Here is a 24,567-nt window from a genome sequence, read left to right on the forward strand (position 1 = left end):
TTAGCTGAAAATTGTTTAATCAGGCATGCATATTAAAACATAAAGCAAGTATACAATTCAAATGTATTTTTAAAAATTGTTTTTTACATGGTGGAGAGATAAATAAATATAACATTTGTACATAGTCCATCTTAGATATACATCATTTATCTTTTTTTTTCTTACATACTTTGTAATGGGAAAAGCTTATTATATGCTAGAGTTAACAAACTTCAGTGAACTTCAGAGGTAAAAATGAACACAATTTTTGTCATTTTATTGCCATTTTCAGTGTCAAATCTAATCTTTTTATCATGTTGCAAACTGATTCAATTACATTTAAAATAGTTAAATATAAGTATTACATTTTTGTATGTTTTTACAACACTTAAAATCAGAACGCCAGAAAAAAAAAAAGTCCTTTTTTTAAATTCTTAACAAATATATTCATAAAAACACACTATTTTATGTGAACATTAATAAACAAATTTGGATACGACATACCAAAAGTAAAAATTTAATCAAAATAGAATCACATCTGATCAATTTTTACATTATCATTACCGGTATAGCTGGGAAAAATAAGCACCTATTTCTGCATCCACAATGGCACTGCTCAAGTCTTAGTAATTTACAGCCAATGACCAGCTGATTTATAAAGTCTAAAAACTAGATCAAGCTAATTACTGTCAAAGTAGTTGTAATAAAGGTCATTTTGAATGCCACAAAAATTGAATTAGACAAAGTAGTGCAATTTAAGGACACATACATAATTCTAGGTTAAAGTAACTGATTATAACTAGTATTAAAGTATTGTAAGTAAGCCTCAATAGAATGTGGATATAAAATAATTAGAAAATTCAAAATATCAAATCAGTTAAAATATTAGTGGTATGGACTAAAAATACACTGCTTGGTAATTCAAATGTGGTCCATACGTATATGAGAAGATGAGCAAATAATTTGGTCCGAAGTAAAAGTAGATAAAACATATTTTAAATGTACTGTAACCAAAACTGTTTCAAGAACTAAGCACCCAGTACTTATTAAATATCACAACAGATGTGTTTAAAAAAAATCTTTCTTAGGCTCTACATTTTAACAATCATGTTTGTTTTTTTAATTTCCCAAGAAACTAATTCGATTGTAAATGCGCTTGAAAAACTGCAAGCTGAAATGAGCAAGGACAACAACTCAAATACTACAATGATTGTGTAGCAACTAGCTTGCATAAGAGCACTAAAGTCTTATGCAATGCCAACACAAAGTAGAATGTTATCTTAGAGATGTCAAATACATACCAGAAGGAAAAATTAAAAAGGCATCTTCTATGCAGAGCTTGACAACCAGAAACTTGGGAGCATAGTGGTCAAAGAACATTGCCATGGCATAAATATGCAAAGGTAGCATAGGACAGAGAAAATAAAGAGAAACTTGGCTGCCATATTGGTCAATTAAAGATGTCAATGTTTTCTTGCAAGAACTAAGACAAAGTTTGACAGTCGCCACTCCAGTGTGAGACTTGAACACCAGAGGTCACCTGCGCACATCCATTATTACTTGATACAGAAAAAGGTATATTTAACCAAGAAACAGTAAGTTGAACAAATTTCATAGAACCGTAGGAATAAACAAAAGTTAACTTACCAAAAAAAATAAATTTTAAATTATATTTACCAATGAAATTAAAATTGACACAAATAAATATTGTACTGTATCTGGAATTATTAATATTTATTTTGTATATTTTAATAATATAGTCATGTTGTGGATGATTCCTTAAAAAACGAGGAAAATTTAGCTTCGAAATAAGGGATAACAACCAGTGTGGCTTCTGTAGATATACTCATAATTCTTTTTTCACATAATGACCGATCCATTGCTATTGTTTCAAATTTATCCTTCCATATAAGGCCAACAGAACTAGATCTATCTACCCATCATTATTAAAACCCAGCTTCCTCACTTTTTCATCAGCTGGATTTTTGCTCTGATTATAATAAGATGAGATGGAAAGCATACAGGAAACTTGTAAAGCAAAAAACTTTATATGCAATTTAAACAAACAGCTTTTTATAATAAATAAATATTTGTGTAATCTTCTAGCAGCATTGTTATTCCAGGTTAATCAAGAGATGTATTCAAATATTAATTGAAGCTTAAGAAAATGTACTTAAATCAGAAGTTTGATGATAACAAAGGTCAGTGGATTTTTCACTGTGTTGTGCTTAAAAAATACTGCTAAGCCTACTCTTAACCCTCCTTTGCTTTACACTGAATTTTTTAAAAAGTTAGTTTGGTAACTAACTGACATAGCAGTCCAGTCAAATCTTGCGATTTAAATAAAAACTTGTCATAACTAACAGATATAGCAGTCCAGTCAAATCTTGCTATTTAAATAAAAACTTGTCAAGTACACCAATATTGCCAACATTTTTAGAAGCCCAAGCATAGCTTATAAAAGAATATTTGTTTCAATTTCAAACTATTTGTAACTGTTATTATTGTGCAGACAAGTTCCAAGCTAAAAAATGGCATAAAATAAACTAGCCATAATTCATTTCTCCCCATGATTGAGACAAATAGGCAAATATTGAGATTATATGTAGAAACCTTCTTATGTAGAGTGCAATAAAATTAACATGTAGTCTTCTTACAGTTCTTTTCTTCTTTCATGAGACTTAGCAATGTTTTCTCAATAATAATTCTATACATTTTTCTTCTTTACATCTAATTTCCCTTATAGTTGTAAGCCTGTAGTATTTCCGTGTTTGAGTTAGTTTAACTATAAGGTTACAGCATCAAGTCTGAAATCATGCATGCTGGTTGAAGTAAAAAAAACAACATAATTAGCAACATGCTTTATTTTAATGTTTCAGTTCAAACTGGTTGACTTTAAGATATCATATCAAAATCTGTGAAACTAATTTCTGCTTATTGGCTCAGTAGAAAAAGTCTAAACGTGCATGTACAAGCAGTACCGCTAGGCAATTTTAAAGTGAAGGTCAAGTAGACCTACTTATGTTCATTTTACATACACATTTTTTAAACATATAGATGTTGGTCCTGCAACACTTGATACATCAATATTTGACTGGAACACAACTAACAAGGGTGTTTAAGCAATGTTGCAAGTCATAGCTTAAAAAAAAAAGAGTATATGTGAAAGTCTGAAAGAGCAAGGGTGTACATTTGTGTGACACTGCAAAGGTGGTTCAGATATTTACTGCCTTGTTCACAGCAACCTTTGTGATTTGCTATTTTGGACAAAAGTTAACATTACGCAGAGAACATTTAGCATTACAAACAAAAAAAATTCTTCTAACACTTGAAAAAATATTATTCAGCCAATAGCTATCACAGCCAAATTCTACAAAATATAAAATAAATTTCATGTTAAAATAAAATGTGTGTTTTATACATGTAATAAATCAAATATAGTATTGAGCTACAATCAAGAACTTAAAAAAAGATTTTTGTCTCACAACCTTTGCAAAAAAATGGTATGAATACATTTAAAAACATATGCAGAGGAATGAGCTGAAGTATCTTTTTTTTTATAATTTAGTATCAGTCACATGTCTGCTGCTGGGACCAGAAAGTGTTAAAGAATGAGCTACCATTGGTTGTGAGGTCTCGTACAAGCTGGTGTAGCCACTTGGTCTCTCTGCGCTGCGGCGGCTGCTACGGCTACTTCCTTTCATGGCCAGCCCCCCTTCAGTGGAAGAACTGATCCCACTAGCACTGCTAGTGGCACCCAAATCCATGCTATGCCTGAAGGCCAAGAGACTAGACGACCCTCCATGTTGAGACCTTGCCACTGCAATGTGCAGGCACTGAACCCACTGTTCCACGTTGTGGTGACCTTTGGCCTTGAACTTGTATGTCTGATCACCAGTAAAAATTTCAAAAGCCTTTGGAATGTCACGAATACCTTTCCTAACAGCCTTGACACTTTGAATCTTGGTGACAGGCAGTGTAGCTTTAGTCTGAAGTATAAAAAAAAATGAGTAATTTATATCAGAACAAATAGAAATTCAATTGTAGGGGAATGGTAGAAGTATTTCTAATCAAGATAAATAGTTACTATCTTTCTAAATTATTATTATTACAAAGTATTATGAAAACTACTTTTTAAAGAATACATTTGTTATTTTCAATATCCGGACAATGTCTATGATGTATATAAACACTTTGAATATCAAAGTTTGAAAAATGTATTGACTCTTCTAAAGAGACAAAAAAAGAATGCTTAAAAAAAAAGAATAAAAAAAGAGAATCAAAAAAGAGATTGAAAAAAATAATTCAGAACTAGTCTACCCAGTCTGCCCACAGGCACTTGTTCTATGAATAGCAACATACAAAAAGGGAAGCCACTATAAGGAAACAATAAAGTATTAACTAAATATAATTGCAATATAACAGGGGGGTAGCTGAAATTATAATGTACTTAAGTTACACTTTTTGTTTTTAAACTTAAGCAACTACATTTGTTAAGAATGATCTTCATCTGTCAACAGACTAAGGAATAGGTGAAAAATGTGATCTTCATCTAATTCAAAGCAAACTCCATTCAATACCTTAGTTTCACAAATTCAAAAGTTTTTCATGTCTTTTTTTTTTTTATTTGAGAAAGGGGAGGGGGTGTTAAAAGATTTTTATTTAACAGAAGTAATGGAGTACTGAGTAAACAATTTTCCTTCCTCAAAAACCTTTGTGAGTGTACAAGAAAACAATGTATATAGTAAGACCTGTGTAAATAGAAAGTGCTTAGATTAGTTAGAACAAAATGACAGCGACTGCTTTTAAGTTTTGATCATCACTGACTTGAGTTGATAAATGTTCAGAGTCCATGACAAAGTCCACAGCAGTCATGTTTTACTGATACTATTATGCAGCACAGCGATGCCAACTAAATATTCAGCACAAGGAGATAATATTTAAAGGACTTACAAGTACAGAGAACATCCCTACATTACTAAGCTTTTCTATTGAAAGGGATCACTTTGCTGTGTCCATTGAATGCTAACCAATGTAAAGCACTTACAGAGTTTCTTTTACTGTAAGTTATAGATCCTCCAGATAAAGTGAAGTATCTTGTTTTCCACCGCTTGAAGAACATCCATTTGCCCTTTTTTTCTTTCAACTGACCCTGAGAGAGAAGCAAGTAATAATATGAATGTGGTTATTACTGGTGCTAAATTTGTTGACAAGACTGACTTAACTAGAATACAATAGAATTAATGGACATCTGATACCAACTTTTTGAGTCCAGTCCAAGGCTGAAACAAATACTTAGAATTTGTCAGTAAATTTTTTAATCTAGCTCAACAAAAATTTAAAAATTCTGAAAGCTATTTGTTTATTTTTTTCCCCACAAAAACCTTGGGACTATTAGTTTCTGATAAAATTTTTAGAAGTATTTCATTATTGTTACTTGTTTTGGAGAGTAGAATTGTCTCCCAAATCATGAGATATGCGAGTTTGGAGTTGCCCCTATGCTTCTTTTTGAACACACTTAAGAAAAACAGTGTAGAATATATTTTCCTTGAGTTCAATGCTGTCATACTCAGTTCAAGTAAAACAAGTAATCCAGTGAGGAACAAACATAAATCACTTGTACAAACAGAACAATAACTTAACTGACATATAATATTAACATTATAGACTAAATAAGCACAGTGAAGATAATGATAATTAATAACTATCCCTCTCAGAATACTGACTGCTGAACAATGACCAAGGTCATTTTGCTGGCCATGACACCCTCATTAACCTTGGCCACAGAAACAGGTGACTATTATATCAGCTGCCCCATAGTTTGCAAAGTCTGAATGGGGTACTTTACTTATACAGTATTGTACACAGACTTTACTGGATAGTTTACGTCATTGTTAGTCTTTTCTTCAAGATTCTTGTCCACCTATTGTGTCATTGACTTTGACCTTTTATCTCTTTCTGTCTTTATAAATACTAACTTGAAAAAACATCAATATCTCTCCAAGGTTTTTGAGATTTTTCAATCACATTTTTTTTTACGTCTACACAATTTGACCCAATGACATGTCAGTTCTCTCTCTTTAGCCTTGTGCACTGAGGGGTGACATTAACAGTCAAGCCAAAATAGTGACAGAAACAAATGATATTTTATAGAAATTTATTAAAACTGTAAAATGGCATGAAAATTAACTGACATGTCTTAGATAGCCAGCATAGCAGATATTTATTTTATACCTTTCACATGATTTGGAACAACCACGATCAAATGGTAGCTTCAATAAAAGATACCCATTAACAGAATCAGTCACTTACAGCTATTTCAGGGCATCCACCGTTGAGAAGTTGAGAAAGTTTTTCTGGATGATTGCAGACAAAACAAGCCCAATGTGACTTGATAGCATTCAGTTCAAATATGTCAAAGTACCTCATCTGATGGAGTTCTTGTAATAATGTTAAATGGTCCTGAGACAAAACAATGGAACAGTACTTTAACTTTTTACTTACAGAAGTTTTTACCTTCTATTGACAGAACTATTCATTGTTCCTATATGTAGTACATTACCATCTTATTATTACATTTTTTGGTCAGTTTTCAAAAACATTATAAATTTGATATAGAATTAAAGGGAATTCTTATTTTTATATAAAGCAAAGTTAGTACCATAAAATGATGACAAAAAAAGGAGTTCAATATTTAACAATGAGAAATAATTTTAAATTAAAAAAATCAAAAAACATTTAGGGAATAAAGAAAGAACCACCTGAACTTCAGTTCATTGATGCTTGTAATGTTCCAGATACAAAGAGATAAGTGCTTACATATTCACATACAATAAAAAATGTTTTTTTTAATTTAACTACAGATGTTTTTATTTAAACTTTTAAACCAATTAATATATTTAAAAACAAGGTTACAAGATTGTTTGTGTGGAAACACAAACTCAGAATTGGCCCCCAAAGTGAGTGGTCCAACCAGAAAGGATTCAAAATATTTTCAGCATGAATATTAGAAGCTATAAGCTACAGACTGTCAACAACCCCAACAATCGGCCACATTTTACCTTTTGAGTTGGAAAACTGGAGGTAACCAGGGCCAAAAAGCCACTGTTGGTCTCCCCTTTTAATGCATCCCAGCATGCTTTGAGACAGCTGACATCAACATCTTTTTGACTGAGAGCAAATTTAGATTTAGCCTGTTGACAATGACAAGCAAATATAAAGACGTTATTTCCTTTTACAACCCTGGCACTCTAAAGGGCATGTTTTTTTGTGGGTTTTTTTTGTAAGTGACATGAGGGTTTATCAATAATATTAACTTTTCTTAACATTCATACAGTACCTATTTTATAAAATTATATTCCAAAATCTTCTATTTCTATGGTAATTAAGAGTGTCTTCAAATCTTTATTTTAAAAAAAATATTTTTTTACCTATATAACTTTTAAACTAAACCAAAAAGTTATCTTTTAGAAATATATGTAAAAGTATGCATTAACTGACCTGCACAGCCAGAAACATCAGGTGGACCCAAAGTTTTGGGAAACGAGTGTTGAGCAAAAAATATGAGCCACTGTACAAGCACTGTTCAGACTGTGTCGCACACTCAAAGTGAAGTTTGAGAAACCTCTTGTGGTTGCCTTCTGTTCAATTTGAAGATTTTAAAATCTGAATTATCTAATTTTGTTTTCTGCATTTTTAACCCTTAAAGTGCTGAGCTGCTTTACAATGAGTGCATACAAAATAGAATTACAATGCTGATGTTTAGAGGCTAAAGTACCACACGCGTTTTAAGGGTTAAGCAAATCATATAAATGAAAGCATTAAAAAGAAAATTCTCAAGGACAATATTTAAATGAAACATTGGACCAACATCATTTGTGGTTTTATTTAGACTTTTTATGGACACTTAAAAGGCTAAGGCTACATAGCAAGATTTCACACTACAAATAACTTGATATCCCAAAAACAAACATTGTCACTTTAATCAAACAAGTTCTCAAGTGACTAAATGAGCTTTAGTTTTGCGGATGTCCAGGCTTATGCCATAAACAGCTTGATAGTCTGAATGATTAAAATGTTGGACAGGCTGTACATAATTATTTTATAGGCAAGTGCTACTTACTGACAACACTGCACTTAGCTGGTAGAGGAATGGTCGCATTTAGTTTACCAATGTACTGCTTGATCTTGGCAAAGTGTTTTTCACAGAACAACTGGACACCATCTCTCATCATTTCAGGCTAGGTTACAGCCAATAAAAACAAACAGAATGAATAAATGAAACAATAAAATCCTTTTCAAAGCATGAATGTACATGTTTTCTGATAGTAGCTTATCAATCAGGACAAAATTACATGTTTTCTGATAATAGCTGGTCAATCAGGACAAAATTGCGTTTGCTGGTAGTAGTTTATCAATCAGGACAAAATTACATGTTTTCTGGTAGAAGCTTATCAATCAGGACAAAATGAGAAAATCAACACAGATATACAAAAGCAGTAGGCAATGATTTCTATTTACTTGCAAAACTCTGTCAGGTGTAGAGGCAGTGACTGGAAGTGATGCACTCTCTACTGTCTGTGTTTGAGCAGAACTAGAACTCTGATCCCCCGATGAAGACACTCTTGAAGTGCTACAACAAACAAACAAATAAATGTTTATGAGATTGCACAAGAAATTAAAGTTGGTAAAAATTTCTCCATTTCAACAAACTAATGAACACATAAAAATGAGGAGATTTAAAATAGGATCACAATGGCAATGGGACCTTATGATGACCTGCTAACCTTGTCAAAATAAGCCAGCTAAAACTTTAATGGCCAAATCATAAAGTCCCCAAGGCTGTCATAGACCTTCATTCAAGAAACAGTACCAGGAAAAAGAAGAAGAAGCAGACAGAAAAATGCCTGTCATTGAAATATTCTATTCAAGGCAAAGACAGAGAGAAAGATGGTCAGCATTTCATGTGTAGCACCCTAACAGTTCACAAAAGACTAAGGGACAGGTGAAAGGTGGTGGAGAAGAAACTTTATTTCAATATTACAGTACATTATGCTATGACTAGGTCAATAATTTTCAAGACAATAAAAATAAGAAAATCACTTTCACAATTAATAAATTTAAAAAGAAAAGTTTTTTTCTAGAGAGTTTTCTGAGCTTTTTTTTTTTTTTTTTTTTTTTTTTTTTTTTTTTTTTTTAAGTCTGTGACATGGAAAACTAGCACTGGAAAACAAGAAATAGAAAACTAGAAGGACTATTGGAAAACTAGCATTGGAAAAAAGTATTGGAAATCTAGCATTGGAAAACAAGTATTTGAAAACTAGCATTATCTTCTTCTCAACTGATCTGCACTACAATACAACATGTTGACAATACCTGTTTGTTAATACATTAGGGACTATCTTAGGGAGATATGATGAGACATTCAAAGGGGCAATGCTTGACACAATGGTAAATATAAAGCTTAAAACAGCTGTACCTGGAGATTTTAGCCAAACTCTGTTGACTGGATGCTGGCCCTGCACTTTTAACAGAGACTGTGCCACTTGGTTGGCTGGAATTGGGTGGGTTACCGACAGTAATGACAGTCACTGTGCCCTCAGTCTGGCTGGAAACTGAGCGCATCTCTTTAGCCTTCTCTCGAGCAGTGTCACCCTGACCTGCGCCGCCCTGCACAGATATAGCCTGAGTCTTGATAGGCTGGTTGTTAGACGTTTCAAGGTTAAGGTTTTTATTGGCTTCTGCAACATTACTGCAAATTTAAATACAGATTTTGTAGCAGTAAAATGAATGAGATATGTCATAGAAATCAGAATAACTTTCAATATAAAAAATACTATCAATATAAGAACATCAGATTTTTTTTTGCTAGATATATTATTAACTAGATTGATAATACTAATACCATAAGCAATCTGCATGCCTTTTATTTTAGAAAATTTTATGACGTCATAAGAGTCTAAGATGGTCATAAAGTGCCAGAAATTTTATTAGATGGAATTAAGGGGATTTCAACAAAGAGATTAGAGACAGGGTTACTGCAGCGATTGGACCCCATGATGAGATGCTAACTATCGTAAAAAAAATGCAAGCTAAAAATCTATGGCCAAATTACAAGGTCTTCAGGGCTTGCAAAGACCTTCCTTGAGGGAACAGCACCAGGAAAAAGAGAAGAGGCAGATAGAAAAAGCGATGGGAAGACAACATAAAAAAATGGACAGGCCTGCCATTGAAAGAGGCAAAAGACAGAGAGGAATGGAGAAATATGGTCGACAAATCTTGCATGGTTCCCCAACAGTCAACAGACTAAGAGATAGGTAGGTAGGAAAGTGTTTTTGATGATATTAAAAAATGTACTTTTGAAGTTCAGTGTAATAAGCTCTAATTATATAATAAAATACATTATTTACTACTTCCTGTAATCCTCTCTTATCTGTTGAACCATCAGCCGAACAGAACCAGAACTAGATGAGGACAGCCTGGAGATCTTTTCCATGTTCTCCGAGAGCAGATTGGGATACATCTGACATAAGCCACGAATCTCTTGGAGAAGTAAAGGCACAACTGACTGATCAACAGCAGAGAGTTTTGAAATGAGATAATCCATAGATTTTTTGGCTTGTTCCTGTTGAGATTACAAAAACATGAGCCTGTAAAGTTAGTTTTAATTAAGTTAGACATAGCAACAAGTCATTTACAAATTTAATACAAGGCATCTTCTTAAAAAAAGCACAATTCTATTCATGTAATCTTAGAGCTCAATTTCATACAAGAAATAAAGTATCTCCTCAGTACATTTTCAAAAGCAACCTATTGACCAACCGCTGTTTTTTAACTTCACTTGTGTTTGCAAACTAGTAAAAAATAAAATCTCCATTAAAAGATTAGTTGATCACAATTCTAGTAAAGAAGAGCTCACTAAATTTGAAAATAATGTTTTTTTCCTGAGATGTTTCTGTAATCATGTGTAAAGAAATAAAAATGAAATGACCCATCAAGAATCTACTAAACCAATTTAACATCATAGAAGCTGTTTGACAATAAAAATTAATTTTAAACATTTTTCTTTGCTGAGTTCAACAAGCCTACTTGGCTTCTTAAATGTAATATCCAGAGAGGTTTACTTTCCGAAATGTTGTTTTTCTTTGTTAGGTATTACAATGTTTCTGGGTTCAAACCACTGTCATCTCCTGCTGTCCTGCAGGAAGTTTGTGCTAGGTCATAATAATATCTTAATTTTTGAAGGCAGGTCTGAAACTTATAAAACAAAACAAAACCAAGACTGTGCAATAATTTGTTTCATCCAGCAATATACCAAAAATGTACTTTACAGCACTGGTCATCAGCTTGTATTTTCTCAACACAAACTAATTGATACTGATAGAAATGTGTTTCAAGATAATGTCATATTATTGTGAAGTTTGATGCTTAGCTTCTTTGGATGTATAATAATTTGTATCCTTTGCAGATCCTACTTAAAAACATGAGGCAATTGTTATAATATTTCATTTTCCTTTAGGAATCCCACCAGAAACTCCAAAGCAATAAATAAAACACACCTGAACTTTAGAGGGATAGTTCTTAAATATACTTTTAATACACAAAATATTTTATTTTCAATAAAAAGAGTTTAAGTGTTAAGTTTCCATTTCAGACCTAGCAATATATAGGGCAGATTACGTAAAGGTTAACATGTACAACAACCAACTGCCTTTACTTTGTCAGGTACCCATTAGAGTTGGACCATAATTTAAATTCCTGTCTTCACCAGGATTTGCACCCGAGACTCCTCAATTTATAATCCAAGCATTTTATCCCTCAACCACCCCCCCACCCCCATATTATTTATATTGCACCATTAACACAGTTGGTTCAAAATGCTTTTAAGAGCATAAAAGGTATAAAACAGAACTACACTTTAAAAAAAGACAAAAAAAACTTAAAGAAACAAAATGAAATAGCCAAATCATTCAAGTAGAGAGAAAAAAAAAAGTTAATCCCACTGTGAATAAAGTTTATACAGTTCAAAGTGTTTCCTATTTTTGAGTTTTATGAAATTGAGTTTATGCAACAAAGTGGGATGGTGACAAGATTTTCCTGAATCCACTCTGACATCCCTAATAATAGTTTAACTTATATTTATCAATAACTACTTGTCAGATAATTCATAATGAGTATACTAACTTCACTTAGTACTCATAGACAGACTTACCAGAGAAACAGTGCCCACAGCACCAGTTATTTGGGCCGTCTGGTAGATCAGGACGGGCTGAGTCTCCACCACAGCTTGTATGTTGGACACATAGCCCACTACAGTTGTAGGCTGGGCCAAAGCCATGTCCACCAAGATCATCATGACCATAGATGACAGGATGGATGATGAAAGATGTGTACACAGCATGGGAATGTGTTTCTCAAGAAGCTGCCAAAAATAAAGTAAGTCTATAAAATAGTTGATACAATGACTAATACATGATAATTACTACATTAGAACACATTTGAAGAATAATCTTCATAAGCAATATATAAAATGTAAACCCTTTTTGACTATAAATAAAAATAATGCTACATTTATTCTTGTAATGAAAGAGTGTATAGTCCCACATGGCTCAGAAGAGCCTAGTGAGCCCTGCATATTTTGCCATAATTGCAACAAAGTCATGGGGTCAAATTATGTACTTATTTTGAATCTCCTGTGTGTTAGTTTGATGGTTACCTTTCTTTGGATCTCAAGAGTGGTCAGATTCTCACTTTTTTTTTTGGTCACTAAATTGAATAGAAACTATATCTACTGTCTTTTGATAAGCAGATACATACTAGCTATAGTGGTGATAATTAAATCATGTGACAGCCTATTATAAGTCCTAACAGTTAAATGGTCATCATGGGTTAAGAAAATTAAATAAACACTTGCCAAAGTTGTCAAACAATAATAATAATGTGAACATGTTATTTGTTATTTTTTGCAAGGCTCAAGACAAATACATATATACATTTCTCCTTTAAATCTCCCATTTCCATCTTAACTAGATTAAATTCCAAAAATTCTAAACCAGAAACTAGATATAGTCAAAGATTACATCTGGGTGAGATTTAGCCACTTTGTTCAACAGCTGTATCAAGCAAACTTTTTCAGTGTTGTCGCACTTGCTCATTAGACTTGCCAGGTCATCTACATACTGAAGAACAGGTTGTGGATTTAGGTCATAAATTTGTGGAAGTACTTGACCAAGCAGATAATTGCCTGACAGAAATAAAATAAATACTATTTAATGTTTGCCAAAATATGGATTACAGCAATCCAAATTAAACATTTTTTAAAAGAATTCTTATAAGGCTCATGGCATTTCATCTGAAGAGGAGATGGCACTAACAAAATTGATGGATTATTTTTGCTTAACAAATAAGTCTTGTGACATATACTATATTAAATTAAAAACTATATTTATATAATAAATTTCAAAAAGAAATATTGAGTCAGCACTTAAACCCCTACATGCTATTATTATTTTAGATTTCCCTATAATTTGTAATTTCTCACTTCCAGAGAACATGAATTTTCGGGGATTAGCTAGTATGGGATGGAGGAGGTGGGGAAGTTACAAATTTTAATAGACACTAAAGATCTAGAGACCTCTGAATACAGTCAAAAGAATATTTTTTTGTTAATGTACATGTACAGATGCATAGAACAATAGCAATTTTTTTTTTAAATAAATGTGACAAAAAAAAATGTTAACAATTGTAAAATGCTTAGCATAAAATGATTACCAATCAAGAGTTTATTCAGTATAAATGTTGTTGACACAAACAACGACAAACATATTTCAAACTTTGTAAACATAAATACTTTACACACACACACACACAAATTATTACATTGAACAAAAACTTTTACAATTTTAGTACAAATCTGATTAACAAAATAACATTGGAGACCCACCTTTTAAAACACTGCACAGCACAAGGGAAATGTGCTGGGCAAGTAATCCTGCATTATCTATTGTGGCCAATGAGAGATAACTGGCTACGCTTTTGACAAGATCTTTGTTGTCGCATTCCAAAAATTTCACAGCAGCGGGTATAGCTAACATCATCACCTTAGAGTTGGTGTAATACTTAAAAAAAAAAAAAAGAGTAGAACATCAATTTTTTGCATAAATTTGAATACAAAATTGTTATCAGCATACTCTTGATAGCTGATTACATCAGAAATCATACTCAGGAATAAATGTAGCCTAACTCATTTACACCAATCTGAATTAAACTTTCAACAATCATTTCTATCAGAAAAAGACATTTACCATCCAGTTTATCACCTCTGGAATTGAATTAAAAACCAACTTAAAAACAATATGGATAATTTAATACCAACTAAATACTCATTAAACAAAATAAATAATCTCTATGGTCTAGAGCAGGGGTGGGCAACCTTTTTGTATTGAGGGCCGCATTTTTATAAAATTTGGGAATGGCGGGCCGCATATGTATATACAATTTAGAAAGATACTCTAGCTTTTTTTTTGTCTTTTAATTAATATTTAATCAGTATTATATTCTCGTTTCTTTTTTTCCACACTCCACGTTAAGGAATTACAAAAGTTAGCAATTTTTAAAATCAATTAAACGATTTTTTTTAAATTGCTGTCGTCTTTTGATATAACAATATCCCCACAAATACACAATTGTACTTAATGTGCAGTATTTTACTTTTTACACTCGTGCATAATGTTCTGGAACTGTGGAACTAGCTTACTAGTTATTACCCTTGTGACTGCTGTCAAATTACAGTCAATCAAATAGACCAGTATTTATACTTGTTTAGTTTCCACAAAAAAAAAAGCTTGTTCACTGAATGAGACAATATATGTTCCGGAAGTTAAATGTCGGGACGAGCGAAGCTTGTCCTTGTGGAGCATCACCAGAGAATGCTGCCCATGTCCTTCAATGGTGCATACTATATCAAGAGACCCGAACAAGACTCTGGCCCCAAAGCCCTCCTATAGAACCAAAACTATTCAGAGAACTGCCTGATCTGGAGACCACTGCGCGGTTCATCTCAGATATAGGATTACTGATCTGAACCCTCCAACATGTAAAATGAGAACTGAGAAGAAGAACAGATGTATGTGTACCCAAATAGTGTAAAGTGCAACACATTTTTTTTAATTCTGGCACCCATGGGACTCCCGTGGAGGTACTCTCTGGGGCTTCTCTTTGCTAGGAGTTATGTCATCTGGAGCTGAATCAGCTTCTGCACTAAATGGTGAACTGATGGTACCTATTGAAAACTGGTTCTTGACGTCTTAAAATTTGCTTTTATAAATTGCACAATTAAGGAATCTAAATAAGTGTCGTACTTTTAATCATTTCACTAAAATAGTAACACTTTTCAGCAAAGAAAAATGACAAAATCTTTTTTCTTTTGCTTGCATGTAGAAATGGGAATGCCTTGTTTGAAAAGATTTAACATGCATTTTAATTTCCTATGCAAAAAGGCCCATTGCAATTGCGAAACACATGAAATCTGTCTTCGTTACAAATATTGGTAACAAGGTCACAGTCAATGTCCTTCAAGTAACATATCAATTTCTTCCTTGAGATTTTATATTGTTCTCATTTGCCTTGCCCTTGCTAAGTTAGCGGATAAATCGGAACTACATGTGGTTAACCACCCTAACTATAATAAGTTTGAGTACTATCTTCTATTGATTGATAATACAATGAAATTTTATGTAGCTTTGTGCAAACTTTCCAGTTTAGAGTATATGGTTTATAAAAAATTAACTGTTTTACTAAATAAAAGATCAAGCTTCATCAGTTATTACAATAGCCATCTTATTCCAAGCATACCCAACATTCAACACAGTTCTTCATAGCATTGAATAAATACTATCTTGAATTGAGTGTATAATAAGCATAATCTTCGTTTACTTGACATTTTTTATAATGAGACAGTTTCAATAATTTAAATAGATATTATTTTCAATATATTTGCATTTTTATATGTATATACTGTGGACACACCTGATTTCTGTAGGTGACGGCGGGCTGCATAAAACACTCTGGCGGGCCGCATGTGGCCCGCGGGTCGTAATTTGCCCACCCCTGGTCTAGAGGTTAGTTCGCATGATACTTACTGTAAATAATCTGCTCATTATGTCAGAGGCTATCTTAGCATGAGGGGGGTCAGCATCTTTTGATTTTTGTGTGAGATTATGTTTCAAGCACATCTTCAAGAGATCAACAAGAGATTCCGCATGTTTCTCTATTTTACAAGTTTCTCTATTTAAAAAAATACATAAATATATCAAACACAATTACGAACATATTTAGAAAACCTTATATTAAACAAACATGTCTTAAATGGAAATAAACAGTCTAACTCCAAAAGTAGCATGATTACGTCTTATGAGGTGATTAGTGTATGGAGAAAAGCTGTCAGTCTCTTATGAATCAGCCAGGAAAACCAACGACTTAGCAGAGTTTAAGTCATTGATTAACATGCATGACTAGATTAACACATGAAATGCGTAGGACGTATTATCTTCTTTTTTGAAGTAACCTCTGTAATATATAAGTTAAGAAGATTAGATGCTTACCTGATTGCTGTGGTTATTCTGGTAATGCAAATCTCCACAACACTTTGATCATTGTCATTAGTTTCATAGTCTTCTGTGTCTGCAATTTTCTGAATGTTCAGTATTATTTCTTCCAAGTCTTTCTCGATAATCTCATCATCTAGTGAGAATAGCTCCCCGGCCTTTGAAAGATCTTTCTTAGCCAAAACTTTTGCAAATAATTCATGCATCTAAAAAAAAAAACAAGGTAAAAGGTATTTGGGGTAGGAGGGGAGAAGCTTTTTTTTTTCTTGAATAAATTTGCTATACATAATGTAGTTATAGTTTTTTATTAACGTTCCATCAGAAATGAAGATTACGAACTAGCCAAACTCCTGCGGGGGCACAGTGGCTAAGTGGTTAAGCTCTTGGCTTCCAAACCTGGGGTCCTGGGTTCAAATCTCATCTGAGTCCAACCAACTCTAATGGGATGGGTAACTAACTGACTTTAGTTGGGAAAAGTAAAGGTGGTTGGTCATTGTGCTGACCACATGACACCCTGCTAGTTAACCGCAGGCCAAAGAAATAGATGACCTTAACATCATCTGCCCTATAGATTGCAAGGTCTGAAAGGGGAACTTTTCTTTTTCTTTATTTTCAAACTCCTGCAGGACAGCAGGGGGTGACCTCAAGCAGGTTTGAAGCAGAAGTGAACTAAAAAATGGTGATGGACCAATTCTGTAAGGGTCTTTCAATGTAAAAAAAAATATTTTTCATTCAAATTACATCACAGAAAATTATTAACAAGTACAAAAACATTTTAGAATGTATAAGCCATCCTAGTGAAAGTGGCTAATATTCATGGCTGCCTGGTCGTGCTGTTTGCGCGCTGGATTGTCATTTGGATTTATCAATGGTCCCGGGTTCAAACCCTGCCCGCTCCCATCCCTCGTCGTCCTGCTGGAGGTTTGGACTAGGAAGTAAACTATCTTCAACTCTGAAGGAACAGCCGAAACATGTAAAACATTTTTTACAAACATTCAAAAGATAAAATACCCACCTCTTACATTATTTGAAGTTTTGCTATAAATCTATTATCATGATGTTACTCTACATCAAAATCAGTACCACTCTACACTGAATAAACATTTATAACAATTCAAATAAAATTAAGAGCAACTGGCAAGCCTGAAACTACAACCTTGTAATTTATCTGTTAGAACTGTATTCTAACTTTATGTATATTTTTTTAATGTCTAAAACCATTTTGTCAGTATTTAAGGTTTACAGCACTTTTTGGTGTAGCTATACTATATAACATAAAAGCCATTGCATGTGCCTCTCTATGACTTCAACAGATTCCTCATGAAATCTCCCATACTTTAATCCTACAACCTTCTTCCAGGTTAACTCACATGGCTTGGATTGCTGCCTGGTCATACTTCATGCACTCTGGTGAGTCTATTGATGGTCTCAATGGCTCTGGGTTTGAACCCTGCATGCTGCCATCTCATGTCATGCTGTAGGAGGTGTGGGCCAGGATGCAATTATCTTCAAATCTGAAGAAACATCCAAAACAAACAAACAAGCTTCCGTTATCTTTCCATCACTGCCAAGTACAGATCCTCTCAATTCTTAACATCACCACTTTTTTTTTCTTCTTCTAGGCTGTGGTATAGGACATACACTTGACATTTCTATGTCCTTGTTCCATGATGCTAATTGTCATGCTGGTGTTTCCCAGTTATTACTTGGCTGTAATTCTAGATTTAAATCTAGTAACACAACATCCAAGTGTAGTCGGGGATTCATGAAATCCATTTAATGAACACAAATCTACTTTACAAAATTGAATCTTTTTTAATATCATAATCTTGAATCATTGAATAAATAATTACACAAAATACTTCATGTAAAAGTGAAGTACAATAATGTCAATAATAAATCCACAATGAAAGTACTGAAATAAAGCATTAAATAAGTGACCCTACATTTTCTGAAACTATAATCATCTACACTAGTAAGACTTCTCTCTATCTAAGTAAAACTTCCACTATCACTCTGAGTAGTCTGAGTCTGACATTAAAAATTTAATTAGAGAACAGAATCTAGATCAAGATAATTACAGTTGAATCTAGATTATCTCTAGACATAAGTGACATATTTAATAAGTCATAATTTATTAAAGTCTAGTCTAGGTTACTAGGTATACTAGACAGCATTCAATAACTTCAATACTACTAGACTTACACTATTCACTATTCTGATTCTATTGAATTGAATATTGGAGTATTGGACCTAGATCTCTAGAATCTAGATTAGTCTAGATCAAGTTACTATAACTTATTTATTAATATTATTAGTATAAAACTCATTGTTAATAACACACACACATAAACAGTATAGATCTACATATATTAATATTTATAATAATCATTAGATCTAGTATTTTTTATCTATACTCTATAGTCATAGTGACTTAGAATTAGATCTAGATCTATAGATAATGAGGTAGTTCCGAATTCCCCCTGAGTCACGTGGTTGTGTGTATACAACGCGCACCATGCTTAGTTTTAGTTAGTTTGTAGTAGGAATCTGAAGCATTTTAAGTCAATATTTAGTGGTTTCAATTTACTCATTAGCGCTAAACTATAATTTGTTAATAACAGGATAATCAAGAGATACATTTTTTTAATAGTTTTAACTAAAACAAATAGTTAAACCTTTGATAGAAAGTACCGAAGCGTTGGCCTATAATCTGCCATACTGAGATCAAGATTTCTTGATCTACAATGAATGACTACACTTACAGTTCTTAGCATTCGGGTAACCAGTCCTAGAAAAAAAAAGTAACACTTTCATCCCCCCCCCTTCCTCTCTGCCCAAAAGTAAACAGGCTTGAACTTGAGTAGAACACTAAAAGTTGAACAGCAGACCAGAGTGTATTGGTCAGATAGCGCTCTAGGGCTAGTGTGTAGTCAATATGTCGACTAGTTGTTATAAAAGATAAAAAGACTGCCATGTGTTTTCCTTGTGCGTAATAGGCTTCAGTTGTTTAGCGAACAAATAACACATCTGATAGTCAAGGATTAATCTAGATCGACTCTTACAGTTACACAGGCCAAATGTGTCTTACCCCGCCCTTTCATTGTTAAATTTGGTTTCTAAGTAATAAAATGGATCTAGATCTGTTTCGTCGACGCATTTTTGAAACTTTAATGTAATATTTTTTTTATTTCTTAAAAATGATAGAACTTTTAATAACATAATAATGCATCATGTATCCAACACAAAAAAATAATTCTTAATGTTATCGATGTGCAATAATGTATTAACAATTAGCGGAATATGAAATACATAACGTTAAAAAATAGCTGAAGTTTATGAAAATAACAATGTTTCAACTAATATGCATATTATCCCATATATAGGTCTATAAATAAAAATAAATAAATATATATATATATATGTGTGTGTGTGTGTGTTTTGTGTAGTTTATACCAAGCCTTTTTTTAATCTTACAAGAACGTTTGTAAAAACATCTTCTTCTGTATGTGAATGTATCATCGGCAATGTGTTGACGCTTGTTGTGGACTATAAAGGAAATATCATTGATAATTTAAACTCATCCTTAAACAGTTCTTGGCCCTTTATGAAAACATTCGTATAATTATTTGAACATTCAGGGAGTTCGTTGATGTACTCTGTATATTTTAAAATGTTTGTAAATGTAAAATTTCGTAAAAATAGAGGAGCAACAGCAATGGAAATATAGGAAGACAAGGCCATTCTCCTCTTTGTTGTCCAACAATCACGTGACTTTGGTTAAAGTAGGTCAGAAATACAGAACTACCTCATTAATAGTGAAGTCTAGTCTCTCCCATGATAATCTAAATCTCATCTACAGGTACAGCCTACAGTACAGGATTACCCATATTAAATTTGATATAACTAGATCTATAACAATAACCTTAATATATTTTTTTTTATAAGACAACTAACTAACTGTAACTAACAAAAAAGTATCAATCATACCGTGATACTAGAATCTAGATTCTAGACTCGATCTTGAGGGATAGATCTAGATCTACTATATCATAATCGAATCTATCTACTACTAAGATCTAGATCTATCTCTAGTCACTCTAGATAGACTAGTCTAGATCCTAATTTAATCTAGTCTTGAGTTCGGTCTAGATATCTAGATCTAGAACAGATTGGTTTAAGAAGAAAAATATAGAAGGCTAATTTGACCCGGAAATTAAACAACCATTGACCTTTATTAAAAAAATGGCTGAATTGGTAAACATGTTGCTAGACTTGTTTCAAAGTGAAACCAATGATGGAACATTTTATGGCATAGTAGTGGCTATTATTGTGGTACTTTTATCTCTAGGTACATCTATATAGACATTTAGATTTAGAAATCTAGCAGAAATGTTCATTTGTAATTTACTAACTTACAAACCAATCTTTGAGTATTATTTACTAATTTAGATTACTTTTTACATGTACATCAGTACATCATATCATCATAAATCATGTCATATGGCATGCAACATAAACATCTGGATCATTTTGAATTTCATATGATATCCATATTATATTTTATTTATTTATATTATATAAATTGTATTTAATATTATTATGAATAAATATAATATAAATTATCACCGGCGTAGCATATGCTGCTATTTTGCAGGGCCGGCCTTAGCTTAGCCTTTACTTTAGACTTTAGGCCACTCAGGGCCACTGCAACTAGATCTAGTTACTAGATCTAGATCTAGTGACTTTCTTAGTTTCTAGTAATTCTAGTGACTAGTCACACTAGTGACTAGTGCAACCTATGTGACCGCAGTGGGCCCTGCAATTTGAATTTCATAGGGGCATAGATCTAGGACCTGCGCTAATTCTAGATGTATAATATAATTATTAAATGTTAAAACGACACTGCAAGTGCACTGTGACTAACAATAACATTGCTGCACTACTAGATCTAGGTCTGATTACTACTTTTACAGTCATTCTCAATCTCAGTACAGTAGTTGAGTAGTATGACACAGTGACAGTGCTGCGTGCAGCAGTGCTATGTAGACTCTAGTATATTTTGAATATTTAATTTAAGTATTTATAATATTATATTACTATATTTATTATATTATAAATTATTAAATAGTATTACTTACTAGATCTAGAATTGTTGAATAGATCATGACATAGATGATGATCTAGAATTCTAGATCTAATGAATCCTAATGTCTCATTTAAACTATATAATATAGTAACTATAGAATCTATACTAGTATGTAGATTTATTCTTTAGTACTAGATCTATTATTCTATAGATCTACTCTGTATTAACTATTTCTAGGTTTATTTAGATCTAGATTATTATAGTAATTATACTAAATATTTAACTAGATCTAAATAATCATTTAATAATAATTGATGCTAAATACCTTTAACAAAAGTCTTATATTAAATTTTAAGTACTTTTTAATGTAAGTTCCCCTTGTAATCTATATGGCAGATGATGTATATCATTTTTGTTTCTGTGGCCTGCAGTTAACGAGGATGTCATATGGCTAGCACAATGACCACCGCCTTTACTTTTCCCTTACTATTGTCTGGGTGATGGATGGCGCCCAAAAATTCTGAAATAAAAAATCCCAGTCTTCACCAGGATTTAAACCCGGGACCCCCAGTTTGGAAGCCTATGGCTTTACCACTCAGCCACCACATCTCCTTCCTTTAATGTATCTTTTTAAAAATGTCATTTCTAAGTCATGTTCATTTATTTCTCAATCAGCTGTTTTCATAGTCATGTTCATTTATTTCTCAATCAGCTGTTTTCATAGTCATGTTCATTTATTTCTCAATCAGCTGTTTTCATAATTAGACGAAGTGGCCGAAGCAAACGTCAAGGCATTTTGTTATTGGGTATATGCGAGGCAGGGAAAACTCTGATTTATCTTCAGGTAAAATTTAATGTGAATAAAATGTTTTTGGTTGGATTTGGTTAGTATATATACGCTTACTCTGAGACTAAAATATTGCTTTGAGGATTTTCTGTTTTTAAACACCATCCTATTCAGATTCACTTATTGGATAATTGTGACTTCTTTTTAATGATTGTTCCGTTCAAACATTTCTTTTTCACAGTTATTGTATAAAGATTTCATGACTACATATACATCAATAGATGTCAATTCTGGTGAATTTTCTTTAAACGAGACTAAAGTGAGTATTTTTTTTGTTTAAGTTGTTGTTTTCTGTTACATTCGAAATCTCTAGAATTAAGCTAGTTTGTTTATATATTGACAGCACATGTTTCCTTGGTATACACTGCTAAAGAGCTTACAGATAGCAATAAAAAAGCCAGCTAGTAATTAGATTAAATGTACCCATTTTCTCATTTCTGTGCACATTTAAGAATTTAATTGACAATGGATTAGCTGTTGTGGACTATTGAGATTGAAAATAAAACTTCAATTTTTTAAACCAAATAATTTTTTTGTCACAACATTTCATGTTTCTTAATTAATATGTCTAGTTGCTTTTTTTTTTCAATTAATACTAATAGTAATTTAATTTATGTAGGACTGTAAACAAACATAATGTTGGCTCAAGGTGCTATGAGAACATAATAGACACAAGAGTTAAAAGGACAAACTAATCTAAAAAAGCTTTGAACAGATAGGTCTTAATATTCTTCATGTTATGTGATTTGCCTGAGCTCTATGGGGAGCCAGCTCCAAACCTTGGTCCATCCAGCAAACTGTAACTTTTGAAAGATAAACGCAGCACAACTAGAAGCATTGAGTCCCTGGAGCGCCGGGCTATCTGGTAGACATATGGAGTGATCAGTTCTATAAGCTTACTAAACTTTTGGTCTTCTGGGGTTCAGAGTGGTACTCTTAAGGTTAATTTTGGTAATTAGTCTTATGTTTTAAATCTTCAATTCAGCTTATCATGTATTTTATTGGCTGCAGAAAAAAGTGAGAATCATTGATTTGCCAGGTAATGACAGACTCAGGGGGCAGTTTTTGGAAGAATATAAAGGCACTGCCAGGTAATACTAAAAAATATATAAATAAATAATTGTATAACTGCATATAAAATTATCATAATTCAGTTGGATAGTGATGTTTATTTGAAGTAATTTTGTTTAGTGATGTAATTTGAACTAGTTTTGCATAGTTGTACCTTTGTTGTTGTTTTTTTCATACCATAATGATAGCTTTATTTAAAACAAAAACATCCTAAATCTCTACTGAATGCTGGATTTTTGGATCCCTACTCAACTCAACTGCATCCCTTTCCAGTCAGATTTGTCCCATAAAAAAAGGATATAATTTGTTTCTCTCTTTTTCTCTCTCTCTCTGCCCCTCCCCCTTTTCCAATAATTAGTTCAGAATAAATAATGCTTCATTGGAGAATCATTAGAAAAAATGTATCACTTTTTGGTGTACTTGTAACTTTTTCCTTATGAAAAGATTATTTATAGTTATTTATTAAGTTCAAAGGAGGCAAAGGTAAAGTGCTTGGCTTGTGAACCAGGGTCCCGGGTTCAAATCCTGGTGAAAAGATTTTTCATTACACGGTCTTTAGGGCACCTCTGAGTTCACCTGACAATAGTTGGGGAAAAGTAAAGGTAGTTGGTTGCTGTGCTGGCCACATGATACTTTCATTAACAGTGGGCCACAGAAACAGATGACCTTTACATCCTCTGCCCTGTATATCCCAAGAACTCTTTACAATTATGTTTAAAAAGCTAATCAATTGACCATTCAGCAGTCTTAGAAAAATGAAATAAATATGCCTCAGGTGCAATAGCTTCTTACTCCCTTATCTATGCCATTAGCTGCTTCATCATCATTTACATTTTAAACATTTAATCAAGATGTAAAATAGCAAAGACATAACTAGACATGCTAGTGTCATTATTTACATTACTTTTAATTATTCTCTTTCATCCAAATCATTAAGAAGAAAAGTAAACTAAACTAAAGGTTTCTAAATGCAAACT

The 24,567-nt window shown here is 32.7% G+C and overlaps 2 protein-coding genes across 6 annotated transcripts in view; one reads left to right on the forward strand and one right to left on the reverse strand.

Moving 5' to 3' along the window:
- LOC106056067 (ventricular zone-expressed PH domain-containing protein homolog 1-like) lies at positions 1 to 21,282 on the reverse strand. Of its 5 annotated transcripts, none has more exons than XM_056008929.1 (16): positions 20,574 to 20,750; positions 17,954 to 18,097; positions 16,581 to 16,789; positions 16,119 to 16,263; positions 13,922 to 14,096; positions 13,059 to 13,222; positions 12,191 to 12,400; positions 10,389 to 10,603; positions 9,458 to 9,730; positions 8,500 to 8,611; positions 8,102 to 8,219; positions 7,480 to 7,619; positions 7,041 to 7,172; positions 6,292 to 6,441; positions 5,027 to 5,131; positions 1 to 3,968 (listed from the first exon to the last, which is right to left on the reverse strand). In XM_056008929.1, the coding sequence occupies exons 3-16, from the start codon at positions 16,787 to 16,789 to the stop codon at positions 3,537 to 3,539; spliced, it is 2,580 nt and encodes an 859-aa protein (XP_055864904.1). In that variant the 5' UTR covers positions 17,954 to 18,097; positions 20,574 to 20,750; the 3' UTR covers positions 1 to 3,536. The 5 variants fall into 5 exon arrangements, with proteins under 5 accessions (XP_055864904.1, XP_055864903.1, XP_055864905.1 ...); XM_056008928.1 differs by having other exon boundaries at positions 17,920 to 18,097; XM_056008930.1 differs by lacking the exons at positions 17,954 to 18,097; positions 20,574 to 20,750 and adding an exon at positions 21,213 to 21,282.
- LOC106056068 (signal recognition particle receptor subunit beta-like) overlaps positions 20,792 to 24,567 on the forward strand; it is a 7,234-nt gene continuing 3,458 nt past the window's right edge. Inside the window, exons 1-4 of the mRNA XM_013212641.2 lie at positions 20,792 to 20,934; positions 22,422 to 22,516; positions 22,701 to 22,778; positions 23,531 to 23,610. Coding sequence (XP_013068095.2) covers positions 20,829 to 20,934; positions 22,422 to 22,516; positions 22,701 to 22,778; positions 23,531 to 23,610 — 359 coding nt within the window. The 5' untranslated portion in view covers positions 20,792 to 20,828. The remainder of the gene's footprint in view (positions 20,935 to 22,421; positions 22,517 to 22,700; positions 22,779 to 23,530; positions 23,611 to 24,567) is intronic.

Source organism: Biomphalaria glabrata, chromosome 13, assembly GCF_947242115.1.
Source record: "Biomphalaria glabrata chromosome 13, xgBioGlab47.1, whole genome shotgun sequence".
In the NCBI taxonomy this organism is placed as follows: domain Eukaryota; kingdom Metazoa; phylum Mollusca; class Gastropoda; family Planorbidae; genus Biomphalaria; species Biomphalaria glabrata.

Bases quoted from the DNA above. Each gene is read 5' to 3' on its own strand.
- LOC106056067 (XM_056008930.1), bottom strand. From the start codon at position 16,789: ATGCATGAATTATTTGCAAAAGTTTTGGCTAAGAAAGATCTTTCAAAG. The intron at 12,401-13,058 runs GTAATCTTTGAC...TATTTTTGGCAG, and splicing joins TGGCTAAATCTCACCCAGAT to CTTCTTGAGAAACACATTCC. The intron at 7,620-8,101 runs GTAAGTAGCACT...CAAATTGAACAG, and splicing joins AGCTAAGTGCAGTGTTGTCA to AAGGCAACCACAAGAGGTTT.